This window comes from Bos indicus, chromosome 1 (assembly GCF_029378745.1).
Source record: "Bos indicus isolate NIAB-ARS_2022 breed Sahiwal x Tharparkar chromosome 1, NIAB-ARS_B.indTharparkar_mat_pri_1.0, whole genome shotgun sequence".
Lineage (NCBI taxonomy): Eukaryota > Metazoa > Chordata > Mammalia > Artiodactyla > Bovidae > Bos > Bos indicus.
In genome coordinates, this window is record NC_091760.1 from 111,011,666 (window position 1) to 111,038,974 (window position 27,309).

At 36.9% G+C, this 27,309-nt stretch overlaps 1 protein-coding gene across 2 annotated transcripts in view; it reads right to left on the minus strand.

Moving 5' to 3' along the window:
- Positions 1–27,309, minus strand: part of LEKR1 (leucine, glutamate and lysine rich 1) — a 224,905-nt gene that overhangs the window by 60,854 nt on the left and 136,742 nt on the right. For both annotated transcript variants that reach the window (XM_070792615.1, XM_019960397.2), the window contains 2 exons: positions 16,359–16,436; positions 15,815–16,018 (listed from right to left, as the gene is read on the minus strand). In XM_070792615.1, coding sequence (XP_070648716.1) covers positions 15,815–16,018; positions 16,359–16,436 — 282 coding nt within the window. The remainder of the gene's footprint in view (positions 1–15,814; positions 16,019–16,358; positions 16,437–27,309) is intronic.

The window sequence follows — 27,309 nt, forward strand, 5'->3', positions numbered from 1 at the left end:
TTTCAGAATTTTATAAAAATTCTCCATATATCATACAGTATATTCTTTTTTGTTTGGTAGCTTTTACTTGGCATAATTCCTTTTCAATCTGTCCATGTTGTACCATGAAGTAATAGTTCATTATCTTTTTTTGCTGAGTAATGTTTCATCAAATGGATATACCACAATTTGTTTATCCATTCATCTGTTGATGGACATTTAGGTTGTTTCGCTCTTAGAAACATAGCTATTAATATCTTTGTACAAGTATTTGTATGGATATTTCCCTTTATTTCTCTTGGGTAAATACCTAGGTGTGAAATGGCTAAGTAGCAAGGTAAGTACGTGTATATTAAACTTTTTAAGAAACTTTCATACTGTTTTCCAAAGCGTTGTACTGTTTTACATTCCAGCCAGCAGAATATGAGAGGTATAGTCTTTCCACATTTTACCAACAACTGATAATGTTCAGGCTTTTTAATTTTAGCTGTTCTAAAAGTGTGTGGTCATGGGACTTCCCTATAGGTCCAGGGTTAAGCCACCATGTTTCCACAGCAGGAGGCATGGGTTCAACCCCTGGTCTGGGAGCTAAGATCCCACATGTCAAGAGGTGTGGGCAAAAAAGAAAAATAAAAAATATTTAAAAACAGAAGTGTGTGGTTGTATCTCATTATGGTTTTATTCTGCATTTCCCTAATGCCTAATGATGTAGAGTATCTTTTTTTATGTGTTTATGGGCCATCTGTATATTTTGGTGAAGTATCTGGTCAAATCTTCTGCTCTTTTTTTATTGGTTGTTTATGGTCACCTGAGTTTCTAAAGTTCATACATATTCTGAAAATAAGTCTACATATTCTGAAAACAAGTCCTTTATGACATATATCAATGTATTGTACAAATCTATGATGATGGCTTGTCTACATTTTCTAAACAATGCCTTTTAAAGAACAGAAGTTTTACCTTTGATGAAGTCTAACTTATCAAGTTTTTTTTCTTTATGGATTGTGCTTTTGGTTTGTTTGTTTGTTTTTTTGCTTTTGGGTTTGAATATTAAGAAATCTTTGCTTAATTTAAGGTCACAAAGACATGTCTCCTGTTTTCTCCTAGAAGTTTTTTAATTTTATGTTCTGTATTTAGATCTATGATCTATTTTGAATTAATCTCTCTATATATATTTCACACTATGAATCAAAGTTTTGTTTTGTTTTGTTTTGTTTTTTTGCATATGGGTATACATTTGTTCCACCAATGGTCACAAAAACTGTATGTTCTATAATGGCCTGCTTTGGCACTCATGTAGAAAATCAGTTAGGCACATGTGTGCCTATTTCTGTATTCTTAATTCTGCTCCATTGACCTATTAATATTTGTCTATCTTGAGACTAATTCCACATTGCCTTGATTATTTATAGCTTTATAATAAATCTTGAAGTCAGGTAGTGACTTTAATCTTTCGGCTCAAAGTTTTTTCAGTGTTATTTTTGTTTTTCTAGGTCCTTTGCATTTCTATATGAATTTCAGAATTAGCTTGTTAATTTCTACACGAAGTTTGCTGCAAGTTTGATTGTGATTGCACTGAGTTATAAATCCATAAATGTGAACAACACTGAGACTTCTGTTCTCTGCATTTATTTAGATCCTCTTAATTTATCTCATCAATGTTTTGTAGTTTTTAATATATAGGTCTGGCACATTATTTGTCAGATTCATCACTATTTCATGTGTTTTGAAATATTTTTTATACATACAGCTTTTTAATTTCAATTGTTCTGTGAAAATATATAGGAATTAATTTGGGTTTTGGATGTTGACTTTTTTCCTTGTAACTTTTTGTCAGACTCATCTATTAGTTCTTCTATATATAGAACTATAGATAATAGTTCATCTATTAGTAACTTTTTTTGTAGATTCTATAGTTTTCATGTTAGTGGGCATATCATCTGTGAATACAAAATTTTATTTCTTCCTTTCCAGTCTGATATTACTTTTTCTTGCCTGACTGTACTGACTAGAACTTTCAGCACAATGAACAGAACTGATGACAGTGGATGTTTTTTTCTTGATCTTAATCTTAGGAGGAGAGTATACAGTCTATCATTATTAAGTATGATGTTATCTGTAGGTTTTTGTAGATGCCTTGTATCAATCTGAAGAAGTTCTCCTCTATTCCTACTCTTCTGAGGTTTTTTTAAAAAATTTAGGGACAAACATTGCATTTTGCCAACTTGTTTTGTTTCTACTGACATAATCATAGTTTTTCTTTTTAAATTTTTGAATAACAATAATTGATTTTTGAATGTTAAACCGATCTTGCATCCTTGAGATAAACCCCACACATTCATGATTTCTTTCACTTTTCATGTTGCTAGATTCAATTTGCCAAATTTTTCTTTAGAATTTTTGCACCTATGCTCATGGCAGATGTTGGTCTGTTAATTTGCTTATAATGTTTTTGTCATATTTTGGTATCAAGGTAATAGTGGCCTCATAAAATAAGTTAACTATTCCTTCTTCTTTAATTTTGTGGAAGAGTTTAAGTAGAATTAGTACTGTTTCTTCTTTAAATGCTTGAAAAAACTTCTGGGCCTAAAGTTTGTTTTGTGGAAAAAATTTAAACTCTAAATTCAGGTTATCTATTTCATTTTAGTGAGTTTTGGAAGTTTGTATTTCAAAAAACTGTGTCCATTTTTTCAGAGCAGTCAAAGTTAATGGCATAGTCAAGCAAATGGCTTTGTGGTGCCATTTTTCCAACAGCATTTGCTCACTTTGTGTCACATTTTGGTAATTCTTGCCAATATTTCAAATTTTTCATGTTTATTATATTTATGATGATCCATGATCAGTGATTTTTGATGCTATTACCAAGACTCACTGAAGGCTCAGGTGATGGGTAGAATTTTTTAGCAATATTTTTGAATGAAAAAAATAATGGCATAAGGTTGTTTAAAATATATTCCTCTATTAATGTATTCAGATCTGAAGAACATAATGTCACTGCTCTCATTTCTGATATTGGTAAATTTTTGTCTTCTCTCTTTTGTCCTGGTGAATCTGACATGAGGTTTATTAATGTTATTGACCTCCTTAAAGAAACTGATTTTTAAATCGATATCCTGTATTGTTTTTGTTTCCTATGTCACTGACTTCTGCTCTGATCTTTATCATTTACTTTCTTATGTTTATCTTGGGTTCTTTTTTTTTTAATTTTATTTTATTTTTAAACTTTACATAATTGTATTAGTTTTGCCAAATATCAAAATGAATCCACCACAGGTATACCTGTGTTCCCCATCCTGAACCCCCCCTCCCTCCTCCCTCCCCATACCATCCCTCTGGGTTGTCCCAGTGCACTAGCCCCAAGCATCCAGTATCGTGCATCGAACCTGGACTGGCATCTCGTTTCATACATGATATTTTACATGTTTCAATGCCATTCTCCCAAATCTTCCCACCCTCTCCCTCTCCCACAGAGTCCATAAGACTGTTCTATACATCAGTGTCTCTTTTGCTGTCTCGTACACAGGGTTATTGTTACCCTCTTTCTAAATTCCATATATATGCGTTAGTATACTGTATTGGTGTTTTTCCTTCTGGCTTACTTCACTCTGTATAATAGGCTCCAGTTTCATCCACCTCATTAGAACTGATTCAAATGTATTCTTTTTAATGGCTGAGTAATACTCCATTGTGTATATATACCACAGCTTTCTTATCCATTCATCTGCTGATGGACATCTAGGTTGCTTCCATGTCCTGGCTATTATAAACAGTGCTGTGATGAACATTGGGGTACACGTGTCTCTTTCCATTCTGGTTTCCTCAGTGTGTATGCCCAGCAGTGGGATTGCTGGGTCGTATGGCAGTTCTATTTCCAGTTTTTTAAGGAATCTCCACACTGTTGTGGCTGTACTAGTTTGCATTCCCACCAACAGTGTAAGAGGGTTCCCTTTTCTCCACACCCTCTCCAGCATTTATTGCTTGTAGACTTTTGGATCGCAGCCATTCTGACTGGTGTGAAATGGTACCTCATAGTGGTTTTGATTTGCATTTCTCTGATAATGAGTGATGTTGAGCATCTTTTCATGTGTTTGTTAGCCATCTGTATGTCTTCTTTGGAGAAATGTCTATTTAGGTCTTTGGCCCATTTTTTGATTGGGTCATTTATTTTTCTGGAATTGAGCTGTAGGTATTGCTTGTATATTTTTGAGATTAGTTGTTTGTCTGTTGCTTCATTTGCTATTATTTTCTCCCATTCTGAAGGCTGTCTTTTCACCTTGCTTATAGTTTCCTTTGTTGTGCAGAAGCTTTTAAGTTTAATTAGGTCCCATTTGTTTATTTTTGTTTTTATTTCCAATATTCTGGGAGGCGGGTCATAGAGGATCCTGCTGTGATGTATGTCGGAGAGTGTTTTGCCTATGTTCTCCTCTAGGAGTTTTATAGTTTCTGGTCTTACGTTGAGATCTTTAATCCATTTTGAGTTTATTTTTGTGTATGGTGTTATAAAGTGTTCTAGTTTCATTCTTTTACAAGTGGTTGACCAGTTTTCCCAGCACCACTTGTTAAAGAGATTGTTTTTTCTCCACTGTATATTCTTGCCTCCTTTGTCAAAGATAAGGTGTCCATATGTGCGTGGATTAATCTCTGGGCTTTCTATTTTGTTCCATTGATCTATATTTCTGTCTTTGTGCCAGTACCATACTGTCTTGATGACTGTGGCTTTGTAGTAGAGCTTGAAGTCAGGCAGGTTGATTCCTCCAGTTCCATTCTTCTTTCTCAAGATAGCTTTGGCTATTAGAGGTTTTTTGTATTTCCATACAAATTGTGAAATTATTTGTTCTAGTTCTGTGAAGAATACTGTTGGTAGCTTGATAGGGGTTGCATTGAATCTATAAATTGCTTTGGGTAGTATACTCATTTTCAATTTGAAAATCTCTGTCTTTTAAAGCTTAGACAATTTACATTTAATTGAATTGTCACAGAGTAGACTTAAATCCATTATCTTGCCTATTTGTCCCATCTGTTGTTTGCTTTGCCTTCTTTGCCTTCTTTGGATAGCATCACTGACTCAATGGACATGAATCTGAGCAAACTCTGGGAGACAGTGAAAGACAAGGAAGCCTGGTGTACTGCAGTCCATGAGTTGCAAAGAGTTTTAGAGACTCAACAACAACAACAACATATGGCTTATGATTCACTTGCATCTGCTTTCTTGCCATATTAGTTATAACTCTCTGTTTAGCTTTATTTCATGGTTGCTCTAGGGTTGATAATAGCTATCTTTAACTTGTCACAGTTGTGGTGGGCTAAATAATTGCCTTCAAAGATATTCATATTCTAATCCACAGAGTCTGTAAATATGGCATAAGGTACTTTGCAGACGTGATTATATTAAGGATCTTCAGATGAGGAAATTATCCTAGTTTATTTGGGTGTACCCTAAGTATAATTATCAAGGTCTTTATGAGAAAGAGGCAAGAAGGTTAATGTGGAGGGTAAGGGAAGGTGGTGATATGACACTGGAAACACAGATTCGATTCATGAGACCAGGATCCAAGGAATGCCAGCAGCTTCTAAAAGCTGGAAGAAAAAAGAAATGGGTTCTCCCCTTGAGCCTCCAGAAAGAGCCAGCCCTGCTGACATCTTGATTTTAGCCCCTTAACATTCATTTGGACTTCTGACCCCCAGAACTGTATACATTTGTGTTGTTTGAAGTTTGTGGTAATTGCTACAGTAGCAATAGAAAACTATGCTGGTTTATTTTCAAGTGTTATTATACAACTTTCAGGTATACGATTAGAATCTTATAATAGTAAACTTGACAAAATAAGGAGCAACAGTCAATGGAAATAAAGTAATATTTTACTTGGCTTTCAAAATACCAGTACTATAGGATGGATATGACTGGCTATGTGCTTGTTAGAAGTGGAGAGGCAACAGAATCCTGGCAATTTGATTCATTTTATTTCTTTTTTTTCTAATTCAGATTCTTTATTAAATATTAAAAGATAAATGTTAAAATGTAAATTATACTGAAGCTCTGTTCTGAAGATTAATATTGAGCAAAACAATTTTTCACTTAAGCCAGGTTTCCTATTGGAAAAGAGGTTTTATTGATTAGAAAATTCCAGTGAACATTTTCAGATGGGTGCCTATGAGTACATTAGAAGTTACCTTTACTATTAAATGGATGGTATTGAATATTTGAGGTGCTTGAATTTTAGTCTCTTGGAGACAGTTATAATTTTGATATCAACAAAAGTAGAATCCATTTCACATACATTCCTCCAATGGACCCAGTACAATGGGTTATATGTGTATCTATCTGTTTAGAATAAAAACTGAAAGGCTAGTAGATTATAGAAGTTAAAATATGGTAAGCCAAGGTTCAAACAATGTTAATGAAGTGATAGTCATTCATGAAATTGACAGAGTTGTGATTTTTTTATGACATTTCCACAAAATATAAGATGTTTTGAGAACTGTTAGAAAATTTATGAACTTGTGTGGGATGATAATTTTGCTTGATATTATAGCTACAGAAATTAGGACTTTCATATCTCTTTGATTCCTGCTGAGTCTCTGTTCTTGACTCTTCAGTGCAATTCTCTAATGAGACAAGACAGAAAGAATGATTACACATGATGTTGCAAACATGCTGTCCTTGATTACCATGGGCTGGGCACTGAGTAATGTATACAGAGATGATTATATGTATGAAAAAGATAATCTTGATACTAAAAATAAAAACACACTTATATAGTACACTCAAGAAAGAGCTTGCACATTATTCAGGAATATAAAACCATCTTAAGACACTGAAAAACAAAAACCACTCTTGTCTTGAAAGAAACTATGAAGTTTTGACTTTTACTCTAGTGAGACTTTCTGGGAGAAACCTAGAGGATTTCAAGAAATAAAATATTGTTAGAGGTATATTCATATATTAAAAAGCTGAAAATGTGTAACTATTTTTGAATATCATACACATATCCAATTTCCTCTGTAGAACCAGTTCTAGAGATATTGATGCTTTAGAATAATAAGAAACAACACAGATTCAGGTCCTATATTTGGATTTTACTAAGAATCTAATAAAGAAGGTCATCTCTAGAATCCAGGAGTCTGAATTGATACTTGGCAAGTCAGAAGCTGACTTGCTAGCAGACAATGAGAGCTTCCAAGTTTTAAATTCTGTGATCAGTGGTTTGGCTGGGATTAAATTCATTCCCATTCATCCATACATCCAACCAGCAAATATTTATTGAGTACCCACTATGTATCAGGCACTGTTTCAGGCTCTAGGGATATAGTCATTCTTTCTTGCCATTTGCTGATACATTAATGCAATTCCCTAATTTTTAGAAGATCCTGAGTAGTAAATGACTATCTAAAGTGACATGATTCACAAGAGGCAGAGCTGGTTCAAGCTTATACCAGCTTAGGGCTCTCTTCCCTGTATTATCAATACATTTCAAAAACAACATTTGGGGTTCGCCTAATAGGAAAACTTGGATCTACTCACAATTGAGTATTTATTTAAAAAAACTTTTAACTTTTAAATTCTTAGAGTAAAAAGAAAATGTGAATCTAATTTCATACATATATGCAAAAAGCTAGATTCCCTTAATTGTAGTTAAAAACATAACTGCAAACAAATGTCAAACCATAATGCCAAATGACAGCTTTAAATTCTGTTTCACAAGTTGTTCTTTTAGCAATGTCTTCACATTGTCAATCAAAGAGATAATTTTGATTTTGCACAAACCCTGCCTCTGTTAAAAGTAGTGTCTGTGATATCATAAGAAGTTTGGCAAGTCTCTTGTTCTGAAAGCTATTGATAGACAGGAAATCAGAGAAAGAGGTAAGTCTGGGGGAAAATATCAGATGAGATTTGTTATTTTAGAATGATATTACTAGAACACTTCATTTCTTAATGCTTTAAACTAACAGAAGTGCATCCAAAATAAACCACTCCATGGACTAATCTTTACAACTTTAAAAGTAAAGCAGATAATACTGAACTCAACAGATATTCACTGAATATCTAAATCACCAGTGCAGGGTATAAAAATTAATAAAATATGATGCTTTAAGAGGTTAACAACCTAAGGGAAGATGAACGAGAAGGAACCTACTAGGCATGATACTAGATGTTTTAATTTTTACAAGCAGGTAGCTGTTATTAGTATGCCCATTTTACAGAAAATGACAATGACCCTTAAAATGGTTAAGCTAGTTGTCCAAACTTGACACTGGTCAAGTTGGGATTTAAATTTATGTTTGCTTAACTTAAAAGTCCATTCTTTCAATATTCAATTTAGAAAAGGCAGAGGAAACAGAGATCAAATTGCCAACATCCGCTGGACCGTGGAAAAAGCAAGAGAGTTCCAGAAAAACATCTATTTCTGCTTTATTGACTATGCCAAAGCCTTTGACTGTGTGGATCACAATAAACTGTGAAAAATTCTTCAAGAGATGGGAATACCAGACCACCTGACCTGCCTCTTGAGAAATCTGTATGCAGGTCAGGAAGCAACAGTTAGAACTGGACATGGAACAACAGACTGGTTCCAAATAGGAAAAGGAGTACGTCAAGGCTGTATATTGTCACCCTGCTTATTTAACTTATATGCAGAGTACATCATGAGAAACGCTGGACTGGAAGAAACACAAGCTGGAATCAAGATTGCCAGGAGAAATCTCAATAACCTCAGACATGCAGATGACACCACCGTTATGGCAGAAAGTGAAGAGGAACTCAAAAGCCTCTTCACGAAAGTGAAAGTGGAGAGTGAAAAACTTGGCTTAAAGCTCAACATTCAGAAAACGAAGATCATGGCATCTGGTCCCATCACTTCATGGGAAATAGATGGGGAAACAGTGGAAACAGTGTCAGACTTTATTTTTCTGGGCTCCAAAATCACTGCAGATGGTGACTGCAGCCATGAAATTAAAAGACGCTTACTCCTTAGAAGGAAAGTTATGACCAACCTAGAAAGCATATTGAAAAGCAGAGACATTACTTTGCCAACAAAGGTCCGTCTAGTCAAGGCTATGGTTTTTCCAGTGGTCATGTATGGATGTGAGAGTTGTACTGTGAAGAAGGCTGAGCGCTGAAGAATTGATGCTTTTGAACTGTGGTGTTGGAGAAGACTCCTGAGAGTCCCTTGGACTGCAAGGAGATCCAACCAGTCCATTCTGAAGGAGATCAGCCCTGGGATTTCTTTGGAAGGAATGATGCTGAAGCTGAAACTCCAGTACTTTGGCTACCTCATGCGATGAGTTGACTCATTGGAAAAGACTCTGATGCTGGGAGGGATTGGGGGCAGGAGGAGAAGGGGATGACAGAGGATGAGATGCCTGGATGGCATCACTGACTCGATGGATGTGAGTCTGAGTGAACTCCGGGAGTTGGTGATGGACAGGGAGGCCTGACGTGCTGCGATTCATGGGGTCGCAAAGAGTCAGACATGACTGAGCGATTGAACTGAACTGAACTGAAGTCACACTACTACGAGGTAACAGAACCCTTGAAACCTTGCTTCCTCATCCTTTTTTATATTGTTATTGCTTCTAGCCTTCATGAAAGTATGATAAGCCTCAAAAAAGTAACTAAACACCAAGTTTATCTTCTTATAGAATGTGTTGTGAAATGTTTTTATTCTACTTCTGTTTTGAAGATATAGTTCTACTTCTGATTTTGCCAAGGCACTACAGAAAGGAAGACAAAAGTCACCACGTTATATTTATTAAATGAATGAAAGAATCCTGGAAGAGTGGAGAGGTGGGGTAAGAAAGCAAGGGGAAGGGGAGAGGGGGTACTCTGGGATTTTCTGCTTTCTGCAGGGCTGGAAGTTCCCTGAAGATTCAGTGTTACAACATGATTGAGAAAGAGAAGCTGACAGAATGGATCCCTTCAGGACAAACGCTAAGAGAACTGTATAAACTGTAGTGGGGGGAGCACGGGTTAAAAGCTAGATACAACAGATTTTGAATTCTGTCTTTGCTAACTATGTTAACCTGAGCGAGACACTTAGCCTTGCTTAGCCTCAGTTTCCTCAAGAGAAAAATGTGGAAAATAATACCTGCTTCAAAAGAGAGGGCCACAACTCTGCTGGCCATAGTCTTTGTGCAAATTTGAAAGTGGCTTTCCCTCTGGGTTGGTGAATTAGAAGAAAAGCTCCTCCTGAGTTAGACCAGACATAGGGACACAGGGCTTGGTGAAGAGGGAATGGCACAATTATACAGGAAAAATAAGCTCTTTCCTCTGTGGCAAGTGGTAAGGAGAGCAGAGTTCAGGCTGGTTTTCAGATTCCTGATTCCTTCTAATGAGTACCACACAATGATGCATTTGCTTGGGGCTGTGTGAAAACAAAATCATGTCCACAGAAGCATTCAGAGGGCTCCCCACGACTGTGAAACCTGGGGCTGGTGAGAGAGCTTGAGAGGGAGAAACAGGGGAGGCGAGAACAAAGAAAAGAAGGAATGGGGAAGAGAGAGCCTGGAGAAGCAGATATGTTTAATCAAGGGGTCATGTCAAATACAGGAGAACAGGAAACTCCATGAATCTCCTGAAATAATTTGCCAGGCTTTATGTCTACTTTTCTGAGGTGAGGGTCTATAGCTCTCAATTATAAAAGAGAAAGAGAAGAGGATGAATAAATTGCGAAAGAAGTTAATGTGTGTGTGAGAAGGGGAATAAAATCCTTCCCTACAGCCTCAAACATATGCTTTGGGGGGACAGGGAGCAATTAGGTAAATTTCAGTTAAGGTAGGTAAAGAGCTAGATAGCTTGAGATACAGATAGATATTATTTATTTCACAAAATTGCACCTAACTTTGGTCACAATGAAGCTTTTCCTCCAACATTCTTCACTAATCCTGTCATGTTATTGGCAAATAAATCACAATAATTCTATATTTTTTTCTTGGAATTTACCAAGATAGGGCCTACACAGCTCCTGGGGATGAAGGTATATGGCGTGAGCTGTTACAAACAGCTGCGTGTCTCAGTGGTACCACTGTAGGTCACACATTACTCATAAATGAATTTCTCAGTGTTATACATGGGCAGCCTTCAAGTTTAAACACATATGTTCTTCTAAAATGTATTTGTAAGTTGGTTACAGGAAATTCCCAACACATTTTACTATAGCAGTAATTTTCCAAAAAGGAATTAGGTTTGCAGGCCAGCCCATAAAACCCTATTTAATCTGTAATACTTTTGAAGTGGTGTCACAAATTCATGTTTCCAGGTCGAGTTCTGGCCTTGCCCTAAGAGACCTTATAGCCTGGAAGCAGGACAGTTGAGGCCTCTCTTTACACAGAATTTTAAAAACAGCCACACTTTTCTCTGACACTGTTCCTGTGCCATGCCCCGAGGAGACCCCTCTCTCTAGCCCCAGTGTGCCTGTGACCAAGCTGGCCAGACCTTCTCTACCCCGAGCATCTAGGATCTTGAGGACCTACTTCTCTTCCTTCCAGTGGATCCTCTTCTCCTAAGGGAGCCTCCTCAGCTGAGTGTGGAGGACAAAGCAATACATAATTAATTAGATTTGTATTAAGGATGAATTATTTCCTAGTCACTAACTCCTTTCCTGCTCCAAATTCAGAAATTCTGCCAATTTTTTTCTAGAGCCAGTTCTGGCTTTTCATATCTTTTTTTCTCCTCTTCTGAAGCTACATAGCTTGTAAGTCTCACACTTTCCATAATGGTCCCAGTGCAACCATGGCAAACAGCTCTGCTGTGGGGAGGGGAGAAGAAGGAGGGGCAGTGTGGGAAGAGTGCCTGAATTTGCTAAGCCCACCCTGGTACCCTGAGCGAGCTGGGCTCTGGCCTCTGGAGAGCACATCTTGTAGCCTGTTGGTTGCTGTCTTTCCAAGGCAGAGGTTTGGGACCTTGCTGTGTGGCAGATTCCCAGGCACCGCCTAGTCCTACTCAATTAGAATCTCTATGGGTCTCATCAAATATCCCTATTTTAAGTTTTTTTTTTTTTTTTCCTGAGCCCAGCTTCTTTTTCTGGAAGGACTTTCACATCTCCAATTGCTTAAGGATACCTCTATTTAGAAATTCCACTGGTACTTCAAACCAGAGCTCCAAGAGCAAATTTGCTCAGTTGAGAGACAGTTAACTGGGGAAAGAAAGTGGAGAGAGGAAAGCCAAGTTCATCTATAAACTTTAAGGAATATCTGCTGTCACATGATCATAGGAGGGGAAGACAAAGAACCAAAACAGAGACAGGAAAGGGGCAGGATAACAGCTTGCCTATGAAGTCAAAATTTTGAGGCAGGTTTAGACAGTAATGTCAAAGCCTCTGAAAGGTCACTTGTTCTTAAGGATGTCTTTTTACCCTGGCTCTCCCATCTTCCTCTGGCTCAACATGGAGTAAGCCCCTGGCTATTTGCTCTCATCTGCTTGGTACAAAACCCTTTGATTAGTATCAAAACAGTAAATGACCTGACTTGCTCCTACTGCCCATTGCCAATCCCTTCTCCACTCAGCAGTCAGAGTGATCCTTCCACAGTGTTATTCCTCTGCTTAAATCCCTCCAGTCGTTTCTTTTCATCGCACTGGAACTAATACCTGTACTACAACAGGCTTGTGAGGCCCTGCACGACCTGGCCCTCCCCCGTGTCCCTCATATCTGCTAGGCTTCAAGTCACACTGCCACTTCTGAGAACTCACCAAGCTCATTTATCACTTGTAAAACTTTTCCCTGGCCCTTGGCATGGGAACCTCTACTTGTCTTCCTTTATGCATCATTTTGGAAGTTACTTTTACAATCACCCTTTCCAAAGCAGATATCCCTTCTTACTGTCTCTACTACAACACCCCTTTACTTTATATCTGTTATCACAATGTATAATTATTCTGGTTAGTTCTCTACTTTATTTATTTGTTACTGTTTGTCTCTCTCATTAGAATGTAAGCTTTAGAGGAAAGGAATGTTTCAGATTCACCACTGTATCCCCAGGGTACAGAGTACCTGGCATATAGTAAATGCTCAACAAATAATTGTTAGTTAACTGAATTACCCAAAGCAAGTTATTCATCCACCCCACAGATACTTACTGAGTGGATACATGTACCAGATTCTGAGGATATAATAAAAGACAAGGCAGACAAAATGTGAAGGAAACCCTGGACAAGGAAAAAAAAGACAGTGCTTCTATCTAGGAGTAATCCTATGATAATACAATAACTTACTGGGCTACAAGCACATATTAATTTTTATTATGTGACAGACATTATGTCAGTACATTTGGTGCCACTAAACAACTAAGGAATATCTTGCCTGCTTTTTAATAGACTAAAGTATAGAGAATAAAGAAAGAAAAACAGTAAGAGGGAAAAAAGAGGGGCGGGGAAGAGAGGAAAAGAAGAGGAGAAAATAGTCCAGTGATGTCTCTATTCTCAGAAAACTTAAATTATCTTTAACACTTATAATAGAAGATAAGGTTAGAGTCATACTAAATTTAAAAAAAAGAAAGAAAACAGCAAATTTGGTATGCTATTTCAAAGCAAACAATCCCCTAAGAAAGCTCTATATTTATTCTAATAATGTTGTTAATCCTGAAAACATTCATGAAACAGCCATCTTCAAATTGCTGTCAGAGATAGTTTGTTAAGCATACAAAAAAAGAGAAAACATTTTACTTTATTTTTAATCCCCAATGATATTTCCCAGATTGATTTCCCATCATTCTCCTTGAACTTGCTTTCACTGGAACTATTGAGATTGTTTTAAAAATCAAATTCACTCCTAAAGGTCAAAGATTCATCATACTGAGGATATTCTAAAACATGCACACTTAAGCCAGTCCTCAGAAAAGAGTTCCAGAAATGTTTGAACAAAGACAGAATCTTCTCAATGACCACTATGAAGGAGACAGAATTCATCTGGATAAACAGCTAGATCTAATTAATCTGACATCACTGGAAGTGGGGTATTCTGTACCTTTCATATACATAGAGTATATAGCTGATTTTAATCTTTCTGATGCAGTCATCATTATGGCCATTAATTATTAACCCATACTATAAACACGGGCTTCTGCAGTGGCTCAGCAGAAAAGAATCCGCCTGCAATGGAGGAGACATGTGTTCAGTCCCTGGGGTGGGAAAATCCCCCGGAGGAGGGCCTGGCAACCAACTCCAGTATTCTTGCCTGGAGAATCCCATGGACAGAGGAGACTGGTGGGCCACAGTCTATAGGGTCGCAAAGAGTTGGACATGACTGAAGTGACTGGGCACGCACAGCACACACGATCTATAAACAAAGGGGCACTCAAGATTACCGGTATGTGTAGGGGTGCTTGTCTCTGTTGCATATTAGGCCTAACTGCAATGATTTTAAAGATATTTGTTTGCACTTAGTTTTTCTTTCTTCTTATGCATGGTTGGTCTTTCAGCTGCCATCACTTCTTGTTACTATTAGTAAATCTGGCTCTTGCAAATTTCCTGCTTATAAAATTGCTGCTTCTAATATGTACTGGGATTAACAATGACAAAATTGTGAAATGGCAGAAGTGGGGGTGGGATGAAGACTCACAGAACTACAAGATGCAACACCTTAGCAAGAGGCATGTTACTGGTGTAGCAGGGTGGAGGAATAAGTGGTGGGTGGCAATAAGCTCTGCAATTGTTCATCTAACTCAACCAAAGAGAAGTAAATTAATATTATCTCAGGGGAGACAAGAGATAAACCTTGTTCCTCTGTGAACTAGACAGACCTCTGACTAGCTTGGAGTAGACACAGATACAATCCAGGGCATAGTGTTGGTGAGAAAGTTCGGAGACAACCTAACTCTAAGGTGCCTGCTATCCACTTCCAAGGCCTCACTCCCAAACTCCACCTCTGGGAGCAAACAGCTGCCTTCAGAAAGAACAAAAACAAGATTATAAATCTTCTAAATAGAAAGCAATCAAATACTCATAAAATAAAATGAATAAAATGAAAAATGACAGAAAAAATGAAAAACAAATATCTAATTATGCCTTCTATACACAGAGAATAATACAAGACAAAAATTCTTATCCTCATGAAACTTGTATTCTTATGGAATATGTAATTGGCATAATACCTCCCATTAAAGACTCCTAGATTTAATAAAAGCCAACAAAACCCCTAGCATTATGCTATATACCAATATGAATTCAAAACAAAAGGAAAACCCCTAATATTATGCTATATACCAATATGGATTTAAAACAAAAGGATTCAAATAATAAAAGATATTATCAGGCAAATGAAAACTGAAAGAAAGCACGGTTGAGATATTAAGTACAGATAAGTAAAGACAAAGTAACTGAGCAAAAATATCTAGGATGGTTGGAGGAATATGCTTCTTAGTATCTTTGATATTAACTCAATACCAGAAGTATCTGTGCTTTTGGGGAGTCTTCAATATGAGGTGTTGACAAATAACAAAGAAAGAAGAAAAGTAGGAGCTTACAAAGGAAAAAGTGATAAAGAGATGTTTTTCTGTTGGAAGATGATAGAATTCAAAAATTACTGGCATAAGTGAAATTTAGTAGCGTAAGTACCACACATGATCTTTTCAATTCAACAAAAAATCTAACACCAAATGCCATGTGGGTTCCATCCTACTTGTACTAACTCAGTGAAGTTAAGCAAGTCCTTTAACCAGTTTGGGGTTCAGTTTAATCACCTGTAAAATGGGGTGGTAGGATAGGATGACCTTTCACGTGAAATGTATCTTTAATCTTAGATTTCACTGTTATCAAAATATATAGGACCCTGATGTTTTAAATATATATGGATTACTGACTTAAACATAAAATATATTTGGAAGAAATTATTCTTGACTGTACCTTTCACTTTTCAGTGTTACAACTTCTTCCTTTGTCTGATTCAGAAGAGTTTTGGTTATTTCCAGTTCATTTTCTGCAAGATTAATTCTTCTTTTTAAGTCATCTTCTTGCCTTTCTTTTGCAGTCAGTTCTTCCTGTAAAGTTTTATATATTTGTTGACAAGTCATTAAAGAGTCTTCTTTTTCTTTAAGCAATCTGGTGTGCCTAAAATGGAATAAGGAAAAAAACCTCAACCAATATGCATTTGATACTATATTTTTATGTTTATCAAAAATATATAAACATCTCATTTAAAAATAAGAGTATAACTTTAATTTTTAAAATAAGAATGCTACATAAATAGATAGTTCTGTGATTTAAAAATTTTCCTATCTAGGCAGAGGCAAAAATCATTGAACAGCTTCAATACATTATAAATTAGGGTTAGGTATTATTTACACAAGCAATACTATAAAAAAAAGTTAAGTACATTTTAAATATTATCTAAAATATGGTTTCAAATTCAATTATTAAAAATATTAAATAAAAAATTTTCAATGTGTACCGTGAGTCAGAAATAATGGATTCAAACTTCAGTTTTCTAAGTTCTCTTTGACACTCATCAGCTTCATTAGATTTATTCCTAAAATAATACAAAATAGGTTCAAATATTTTATTTCAAAATAAAGTGAAAATGTTTTCCCTTTTGTTAAGATATACTTTTCCTTTATTACTTTTCTTATCTTTATATTCTACTTGTTGTTACATACACAGATTTCCTTAAAATTAGAATACATACTCAAAAGGTTTCTGTTTGCCAAAAATACCTTAATCTATTAGTCCAACTATATGTGTTTTTCTATATCATTATTTTATTTATCCATTAAAAATTTCTTAGCATCTTTATATTACCATTTCTTTAAAGAAATAAATATTCAGTCCATTTCTGTACTGGCCAAGTAATCTCCTATCAGGCAGATCTGCATTTAAATAAAATGTCTAAAATTTAGACAACATTAAAAGAGGAAAGAAAAGAAAAACCCCTATGTGCAAGTGACCAAAAGCAGGACGATTCTGGAGGAAAGCTGATACTTCCAATGAGGTGACAGCCATGGGGTCAGGTTTTTGTTTTTTGTTTTTAAATGATGTTAAGCCTGAGTAAGGCCCCAGACTGCACCATACAGGAGAACCAAAATTCTAATAGAAAACTCACAGTCATTCTGGCTTGAAGAACTACAGGACAGTGTTTGAGGACAACCACAGCTGCTGGGAGGTAAAGAGTGAACCCTTAATGGGAGTGACCCAGAGAGAGGGAATCCCAAATACTGCTTATAAACTCTGTCTATATGTCTGGTTGAGCCCTAAACTACAGGTGACCTGGGGAAGATTCCAAGCAGCCTAATTAAAGATGAAAGAACTGAACTGAGAGTTTAGCTGTTGCCATAGAAACAGAGTTGTAGTTTTAGGCCAACCAAATTAATTGCCTATATAAAGCCACACAATCTCTTCCCCACCACCACATCAATAGTATTTGCAGAAATATAACAGAATCTAAAATTTCTGTAACATAACATTCACGGAGTTTACAATATATTTTTAAAAATTACTCAACATAGGAAGAAACAGAAAAGCAGGACCTATTCTAAAGAGAAAAGACTGTTAAAAGGGACTGACTCTGAGATGACCCAGATATTGAAATTAGCACTGTTATAATTCTGCTTGAAGACATAAAGGAAAATCTACTCTAGTTCTTGAAAAGATAAAAAAATCTCAGCAGAGAAATAAAAACCATTAAAAACAACAAAATGAGTTAGGGAGTCTGAGATGGACATGTACACACTGCTATATATAAATGGATAACCAACAAGAGCCTACTGAATAGCACAGGGAACTCTGTTCAATATTATATGGCAGCCTGGATGAGAGGGGAAAATAGATACATGTATATGTTTGGCTGAGTTGCTCTGTTGTGGACTTTAAACTATCATAACAATAAAAAGTTAAATGAAAAAAAATTAAAAATAAAAAGAATGAAATGGAAATTCTAAAACAAAATAAATATTTATCTTGATCTTATATGATTGGGTTTGTAACAATATTCAAAAGTTAATATATTAAGAAAGATTAATATTCTAGTTTGTATAGGTTTCTCATTAATAATTTATTATATGAATATACTTTAAAATAGCTTTATAAGTTATTTTAATAAGTTTATGAATGTACAAAGAAATATGTTAGATTATTGATGGGTTTGCCCTACTTGCAGAGTAACTTTAATTCCTAATATACAATGAACATGAACAGCATTCATTTATTTTTATTCATTTTCTTTTCTACTGTAAAATATGATAAAATTGTAAGCTGCAGAAAATTATGCAAACAATTTATATAATGAATTATTTTGAGGAAACTCTAATTACTACCATCCAGATAAAAAAATAAAACCTCATCAGCTAGTCTAGAAGCTTCATACCCTCGACTCGATCATAGTCAACTCCCTCTCCCCTAAACTAATCATTCTCATGAATTTTATGGTAATCACTTTGATTTTCTTTGGAGTTGTATTGCCCAAGTTTTATCCCTAAACACTATACTTTAATTTTTTTTCTTTTTATAAAAAATTTTTAGAACACGTTTCTTTTATTATCTACTTTTTTTAAACTATTTCAACTTCAAACATTTATTTGAATAACTTCATACTATTTGTTAAAGTTTAAATTATCACTTAGTTCTAGGATAGCATCAGGAAAATAAAGAAACATTAAAAATTACAAGTTCATAAAACTTAACTTTGCTACTAAGTACACATTATTATTTTGAGTTAATATTTGTGAGAACTGATTTATTGATGTTTTAAAATTTCAATAAATGAAATTTAGGAATATGAAGGCCAAAGATCGAAAAAGGTTGTATATGTATAAATATACATGTCTAGGTATATAATTTTCTCCACAACTTCACTAGCACTACAATATAAAAATAATAAACAAGCCATAAATTCAGGTCAGTGAAATAGGTTCATTATGAAAAAACACTGGAAGTTATTATTCAAGACTATGATAACTAAAATTTTTAATGCTATTTTTCAGAAAAGACCACTATATCATTGAATTAATCTTTCTCTCTCAGATATATTAAACATCTGGTAACCAGGTTCCTTTTTGTACTTGTCAGAGGCCTTGAAAATTTCAGAATGATGGACATCTGCTCCCAAATCAAATATGTGCCTTAAAAATAATAGTAAACTCTTCAAGAATTCCATGCAGATTGATGACTCATTTATAGGCATGATGACATCCTATTGTTAAGAACAGCCTCAGTGTGTGCTTCAATAATAAATATTCTCTAGATGCCATTGAGAGAAAAGAATACACATTCGTTCTAAAATGGTAGACATAAAAAAGTATACAAAATTGCCCTGTCAAAGTCATTATTCTCCACTGATTGTTGTTATTCAGTCATTAGGTTGTGTCCGACTCTTTGAGATGCCATGGATTGCAGCAGAGCCTTCTGCAGGCTCTTCTGTCCTCTGCTGTCTCCCAGAGTTTGCTCAAATTCATATCCATTGAGTGGGTGATGCTATCTAACCATCTCATCCTCTGCCACCCCTTTCTCCTTTTGCCTTCAATCTTTGCCAGTATCAGGGTCTTTTTCCAAAAAGTCAGCTCTTCACATCAGGTGGCCAAAGTATTGGAGCTTCATCTTTAGCAACAGTCCTTTCAGTGAAAATTCAGGGCTGAGTCTCCACTAACATTCTCCACTAATACTTGTAAAATAGCTTATTTAAGTATTATGCTGCTGCTGCTGCTGCTGCTGCTAAGTTGCTTCAGTCGTGTCCAACTCTGTGCGACCCCATAGACGGCAGCCCACCAGGCTCCTCCGTCCCTGGGATTCTCCAGGCAAGAACACTGGAGTGGGTTGCCATTTCCTTCTCCAATGCATGAAAGTGAAAAGTCAAAGTGAAGTTGCTCAGTCACATCCGACTCTTCGCAACCCCATGGACTGCAGCCTACCAGGCTCCTCTGTCCATGGGATTTTCCAGGCAAGAGTACTGGAGTGGGGTGCCATTGCCTTCTCCATTTAAGTATTATACTAACATACAATTGTAATTGTTGTTCAGGCACTCAGCCATGTTGGACTCATTTTGACCCAATGAACTACAGCACGCCAAGTCTTTTCTGTCCTTCACCATCTCCCAGAGCTTGCTCAAACTCACGTCCATTGAGTTGGTGATGCCATCTATTCATCTCATCCTCTGTCATCCTCTTCTCCTCCTGCCTTCAGTCTTTCCCAGAATCAGGGTCTCTTCCAATGAGTTGGCTCTTAGGATCATGCGGTCAAAGTATTGGAGCTTCAGCATCAGATTCAGTCCTTCCAATGAATATTCAGGATTGATTTCCTTTAGAATTGACTGGTTTGATCTCCTTGCAATCCAAGGGACTCTCAAGAGTCTTCTCAAACACCACAGTTCAAAAGCATCAATTCTTTGGCACTCAGCCTTCTTTATGACCCAACTCTCACATCCATACATGACTACTGTAGAAATTATAGCTTTGACTAGACAGACTTTTGTTGGCAAAGTAATGTCTCTGCTTTTTAATACACTGTCTAGGTTTGTCATAGCTTTTCTTCCAAGGAGCAAACGTCTTTTGATTTCATGGCTACAGTCACCATCTGCAGTGATTTTGGAGCCCCTAAATATAAAGTCTCTCACTGTTTCCATTGTTTCCCCATCTATTTGTCATGGAGTGATGGGACCAGATGTCATGATCTTAGTTTTTTGAATGTTGAGTTTTAAGCCAGCTTTTTCACTCTCCTCTTTCACTTTCATCAAAAGGTTCTTAATACAGCCTTGATGTACTCCTTTCGTAATTTGGAACCAGTCCATTGTTCCATGTCCAGTTCTAACTGTTGCTTCCTTACCTGCATACATATTTCTCAGGAGACAGGTCAGGTGGTCTGATATTCCTATCTCTTTAAGAATTTTCCCCAGTTTGTTGTGATCCACACAGCCAAAGGCTTTAGTGTAGTCCATGAAGCAGATGTTTTCCTGGAATTCTCTTGCCTTTTCTATGATCCAACAGATGTTGGCAATTTGATTCCTGGTTCCTCTGCCTTTTCTAAATCCCACTTGATCATCTGGAAGCTCTTGGTTCACATATTGTTGAAGCCTAGCTTGGAGAATTTTGAGCATTACTTTGCTAGCATGTGAAATAAGCACAATTGTGCAGTAGTTTGAACATTCTTTGGCACTGCCCTTCTTTGGGATTGGAATGAAAACTGACTTTTTCCTGTCCTGTGGCCACTGCTGAGTTTTCCAAATTTGCTGGCATATTAAGTGCAGCACTTTCACAGCATCATCTTTTAGGATTTGAAATAGCTCAGCTAGAATTCCATCACCTCCACTAGCTTTGTTCATAGTGATGCTTCCTAAGGTCAGCTTGACTTTGCACTCTAAGATGTCTGACTGTAGTTGAGTGATCACAGAACACTCAATAACATAACATATGATGCTGTGCTGTGCTGTGCTTAGTTGCTCAATCATGTCCAACTCTTTATGACCCCATGGACTGTAGCCTGCCAGGCTCCTCTGTCCATGGGATTCTTCAGGCAAAAATACCGGAGCTGGTTGCCATGCCCTCCTCCAGGGAATCTTCCCAACCCAAGGATCAAACTCAAGTCAACTGCATTGCGGGTGGATTCTTTACCAGCTGAACCACCAGGGAAGCCCAAGAATACTGGAGTGGGTAGCCTATCCCTTCTCCAGGGTATCTTCCTGACCCAGGGCTGAGCTACCAGGGAAGCCCCTAACATACAATAAACTCACACAATTTGAAAGATTTGACATATGTATAAAAACTATCTCTAAAATCAAGTAGTACTTGAGCATACTTAGAGCCTAGATACTGGTTTCTAATACCATTCCCACTCAAAGGAACCAGGACTGCTCAGAGAAACAGCTGATTCCAAGGCTGGGGCACAGTAGGTATTCCTGAAACAGTTTGTTATAATGAAAGTAAAGAAGTACTTATAAAAGATGATGGGATTGTGTTCCAGCATTGTAAGAATCAGCTTGAAGGGGCCTCCACTAGCTAACTTGTGTGCCAAAGTAATTAAGTACAGTAATGATTGGTGAACCATTGAACAAAATAAAGTTCAGGAATCCATACCAATAAGTGATAAATCATGGGAAGAAGGGAGGCTCTTATTTAAAGTAGAATGCAGAGGGCTCATTAATAAATGAGGAGGGAGATCTGAAGTTGGAAAAATCATCTAACAACAACTGGATAAGGACTGGATGAGGCAAAAATCATCAATGGATGCTGCATTTATGGATAAATGTTGATGAAAATCAGAGCATGTGTATGTATTTAAAGCATCTCTTATAGACTGTTTACTGGTTGAAACAGAACAAAAACCCTCAGCAATAACCCTCAGTGAAAGAACTAAGCTCTACTTTGACCAGGTGATCAAAATTAACATCACCAGTGAGAAGCAGATGCTCATGTGCCTTCAGCTGTGATGCTCTGAGAAGTGCTTGTGCTCGCTCACCTATGTGGTTTGCTGGCTGAGAGTACATATCCTTAATCCAATCAAGAGAAAAATACAAAATGGAAAAATTTTTATTTAAAAAAAGTATGAAGGATTCTGCATTCTTCAAAAATGTCCATGTCATAAAAAGATATAGCCATTTGAAAACTAAGTGTATTATGCAATGACATGGGAAAATATCCAGGATATATTTCTAAGTGAAAATATGTTTAAAATATGCATTACTTTGAAAAATGGACTACAAGAATATATCAAAATATAAAGACGATGGTTTTTTTTGTGAGTATTTCTGTATTTCCAAAGTTTTATGCATTTACTTTGAAATCAAATAAAAATGTTCCTTTTAGAAATGCTTTGAGACTCAGCAGCCCTAACCACAACTTTCATTCTACGTTCAGACTCATACACTTTTCTGAAACTACAGGCAGGGACAGCAGAACTATTTTAAGTGTTTATGTTACTATGTGGACAATTAATTTTGGCTGCAATTTGGAAAAAAGCTCCCTGGGGAGTCTACCATCCCAAGAACTCTCTTCATGTTCATCTCCCACCCCCATACCATTCTTTTAATGGTCAGCCCTTCACTGCCCAATTGTTATCTTCACCTTCATTAGAAGAGGAGGAATTGGAAGGAATAGAAAGAATGCCTACATCTCTTTTAACACACATTCCTTCTTTTACTCTCAACAGTGTTAATCCTTTCTCTTCAACTACTTTGAATAAACCTAAGGAAAGGCCCCTGCTGCTCCTGCCAATCAAAGCAAGGGAAATAAGATAGAATAATTGGATATTTTCCTCTAATTTGAAAGGCAAGGGTCTTACGTTCCACTCGTTTATGTGAAACAGCTATTCTTAAACTGCTTTCTTGGTATTTCCACTTTGCTGTCCAAAAGGCATCTCAAATCTAACAGATCAAAAGCAGTGTTTTCTAATTCCCTCACTGCCATATCTATTTCTTCTACAGATTCCCCCACTTCAATAAATGGCACCAACACATAATGATACTAATAGTAACACCTTACATATCTCACACTACCTTCAAACCAGCCCTTATTCAGCCCTTGTTACAGTAGAGGAAACTGAGAACAGAGGTAAGTAATATGCCCAAGGTGACATAACCACTAAGTAGTACTGCTAGGATTTGAACCCCAGCAGTTTCCATCTGGCTTCTAGGCTGTTAGTCACTCTACTCTATCGCCTCTAAACTGTCTACTCAGATGCTGAAAAGCCCCAAACCTCATTCTTTATTATTTCCTTTCTTTTCCAGTCCTCTTGCTCCCCAACCATATTCACTGCATCAGTAAATCCTGTTAGATTGATCCCTGGCCTCTATTTCTTTCCAACTCCATGTTAGGCCAACACTAACCCAGCCACTGCTTACTTGCATGAATCCACAGCCTCCCACCTCATCTCCCTGATCATTCTTGCATATCCATGTCAGTCCATTTTCTATGTAATAGCCATGCCAACCTTTTAAAACAAATCAGATCAATTCACTCTCTTGCCAACCCTCCCCCTCAATAGTTTCCCTCTGCAAAAATCCAAAATCCTCACTAGACTTTGGACACACTGGTATATTCATTTCTTATTGCTGCTGTAACAAATTACCATAAATGTAGGGGTTTCAGTTCCATTCAGTCACTCAGTCGTGTCTGACTCTTTGCGACCCCATGAATTGCAGCACACCAGGCCTCCCTGTCCATCACCAACTCCCGGAGTTCACCCAAACCCATGTTCATTGCATTGATGATGCCATTCAACCATCTCATCCTCTGTCGTCCCCTTCTCCTCCTGCTCTCAATCTTTCCCAGCATCAAGGTCTTTTCAAATGAGTCAGCTCTTCACATCAGGGGGCCAAAGTATTGGAGTTTCAGCCTCAGCATCAGTCCTTCCAAAGAAATCCCAGGACTGGTCTCCTTTAGGAAGGACTGGTTGGATCTCCTTGCAGTCCAAGGGACTCTCAAGAGTCTTCTCCAACACCACAGTTCAAAAGCATCAATTCTTTGATGCTCAGCTTTCTTCACAGTCCAACTCTCACATCCATACATGACCACTGGAAAAACCATAGCCTTGACTAGACTTTGTTGGCAAAGTAATGTCTCTGCTTTTGAATATGCTATCTACGTTGGACATAACTTTCCTCCCAAGGAGTAAGCGTCTTTTAATTGCATGGCTGCAATCACCATCTGCAGTGATTTTGGAGCCCAGAAGAATAAAGTCTGACACTGTTTCCACTGTTTCCCCATCTATTTCCCATGAAGTGATGGGACCGGGTGCCATGATCTTAGTTTTCTGAATGTTGAGCTTTAAGCCAACTTTTTCATTCTCCTCTTTCACTTTCATCAAGAGGCTTTAGTTCTTCTTCACTTTCTGCCATAAGGGTGGTGTCATCTGCATATCTGAAGTTATTGATATTTCTCCCAGTAATCTTGATTCCAGCTTGTGCTTCCTCCAGCCCAGCATTTCTCATGATGTACTCTGCATAGAAGTTAAATAAGCAAGGTGACAATATACAGCCTTGACATATTCCTTTTCCTATTTGGAACCAGTCTGTTGTTCCATGTCCAGTCCTAACCGTTGCTTCTTGACCTGCATACAGATTTCTCAAGAGGCAGGTCAGGTGGTCTGGTATTCCCATCTCTTGAAGAACTTCTCACAGTTTATTGTGATCCACACAGTCAAAGGCTTTGGCATAGTCAATAAAGCAGAAATAGATGTTTTTCTAGAACTCTCTTGCTTTTTTGATGATTCAGCTGATGTTGGCAATTTGATCTCTGGTTCCTCTGCCTTTACTAAAACCAGCTTGAACATCTGGAAGTTCACGGTTCATGTATTGCTAAAGACTGGCTTGGAGAATTTTGAGTATTACTTTACTAGCATGTGAGATGAGTGCAATTGTGTGGTAGTTTGAGCATTCTTTGGCATTGCCTTTCTTTGAGACTGGAATGAAAACTGACCTTTTCCAGTCCTGTGGCCACTGCTGAGTTTTCCAAGTTTGTTGGCATATTGAGTGCAGCACTTTCACAGCATCATCTTTTAGGATTTGAAATAGCTCGACTGGAATTCCATCACCTCCACTAGTTTTGTTTGTAGTGATGCTTTCTAAGGCCCACTTGACTTCACATTCCAGGATGTCTGGCTCTAGGTCAGTGATCACACCATCGTGATTATCTTGGTCATGAAGCTCTTTTTTGTACAGTTCTTCTGTGTATTCTTGCCACCTCTTCTTAATATCTTCTGCTTCTTTAGGTCCATACCATTTCTGTCCTTTATTGAGCCCATCTTTGCATGAAATGTTCCCTTGGTATCTCTAATTTTATGAAGAGATCTCTAGTTTTTCCCATTCTATTGTTTTCCTCTATTTCTTTGCACTGATCACTGAGGAAGGCTTTCTTCTCTCTCCTTGCTATTCTTTGGAACTCTGCATTCAAATGCGTATATCTTTCCTTTTCTCCTTTGCTTTTCACTTCTCTTCTTTTCACAGCTATTTATAAGGCCTCCTCAGACAGCCATTTTGCTTTTTTGCATTTCTTTTTCTTGGGGATGGTCTTGATCCCTGTCTCCTGTACAATGTCACGAACCTTCGTCCATAGTTCATCAGGCACTCTGTCTATCAGATCTAGGCCCTTAAATCTATTTCTCACTCCCACCGTACAATCATTAAGGATTTGATTTAGGTCATACCTGAATGGTCTAGTGGTTTTCCCTAACATTATTCAATTTAAGGCTGAATTTGGCAATAAGGAGTTCATGATTGAGCCATATCAGCTCCCTGTCTCTTTTTTGCTGACTGTATAGAGCTTCTCCATCTTTGGCTGCAAAGAATATAATGAATCTGATTTTGGTGTTGGCCATCTGCTGATGTCCATGTGTAGAGTATTCTGTTGTGTTTTTGGAAGAGGGTGTCTGCTATGACCAGTGCGTTCTCTTGGCAAAACTCTATTAGCTTTTGCCCTGCTTCATTCTGTACTCCAAGGCCAAATTTGCCTGTTACTCCAGATGTTTCTTGACTTCCTACTTTTGCATTCCAGTCCCCAATAGTGAAAAGGACATCTTTTGGGCGTGTTAGTTCTAAAAGGTCTTGTAGGTCTTCATAGAACCATTCAACTTCAACTTCTTCGGTATTACTGGTTGGGGCATAGACTTGGATTACTGTGATATTGAACGGTTTGCCTTGGAAATGAACAGAGATCATTCTGTCATTTTTGAGGTTGTATCCAAGTACTGCATTTCGGACCCTTTTGTTGCCTATGATGGCTTCTCCATTTTTTCTAAGGGATTCTTGCCCACAGTAGTAGATATAATGGTCATCTGAATTAAATTCACCCATTCGAGTCCATTTTAGTTCCATTTAGGAAAATCAGGAGAACATTATATCTCAGAAGGCAATGATAATGTTCCTAGTTAACCTCAACTCTGTGAAATGTTACTCTTATTTGGTCAAGTAAGAGCTTTATAAATTAGAAATTCATGCTGGTCATGGCTGATCATTGCTTACAATCATTAGTTAAATGAGGAGGAGGTGGCTGCTAATAAAATTAAAGTATAAGTACGTTACAAAGGTCCTCAAATTAGAAAGCATATTTTATATAACCGTTTTTGACATATTCACCAGTAACTGATAAAATCATTTTAAGTGAATTTTGTTCTTTTCATTACATATGTAAAAATGAATACATTCACACTAAGCTATTTAAGCAATATATAAGTACATAGAGTAAAACATATATATAGAGTAAAATAAGAGTCTCTGCCTACCCCTGAGTCTCACTTCCAGAAGAAACTATTGCAATTCTACCAATCATTTATTCAATGAATTTGAATCCATATATATTTTTATGTACCTTCATATACATTTTTTAACAGGAGCATAATCATTTTTCTAATCATATTTTTGATTTCTAAAATTCCTAATAGCTTTTTTTGTAACAGGCTGTTATTCTTTCATGGTTACAATCCTGGAT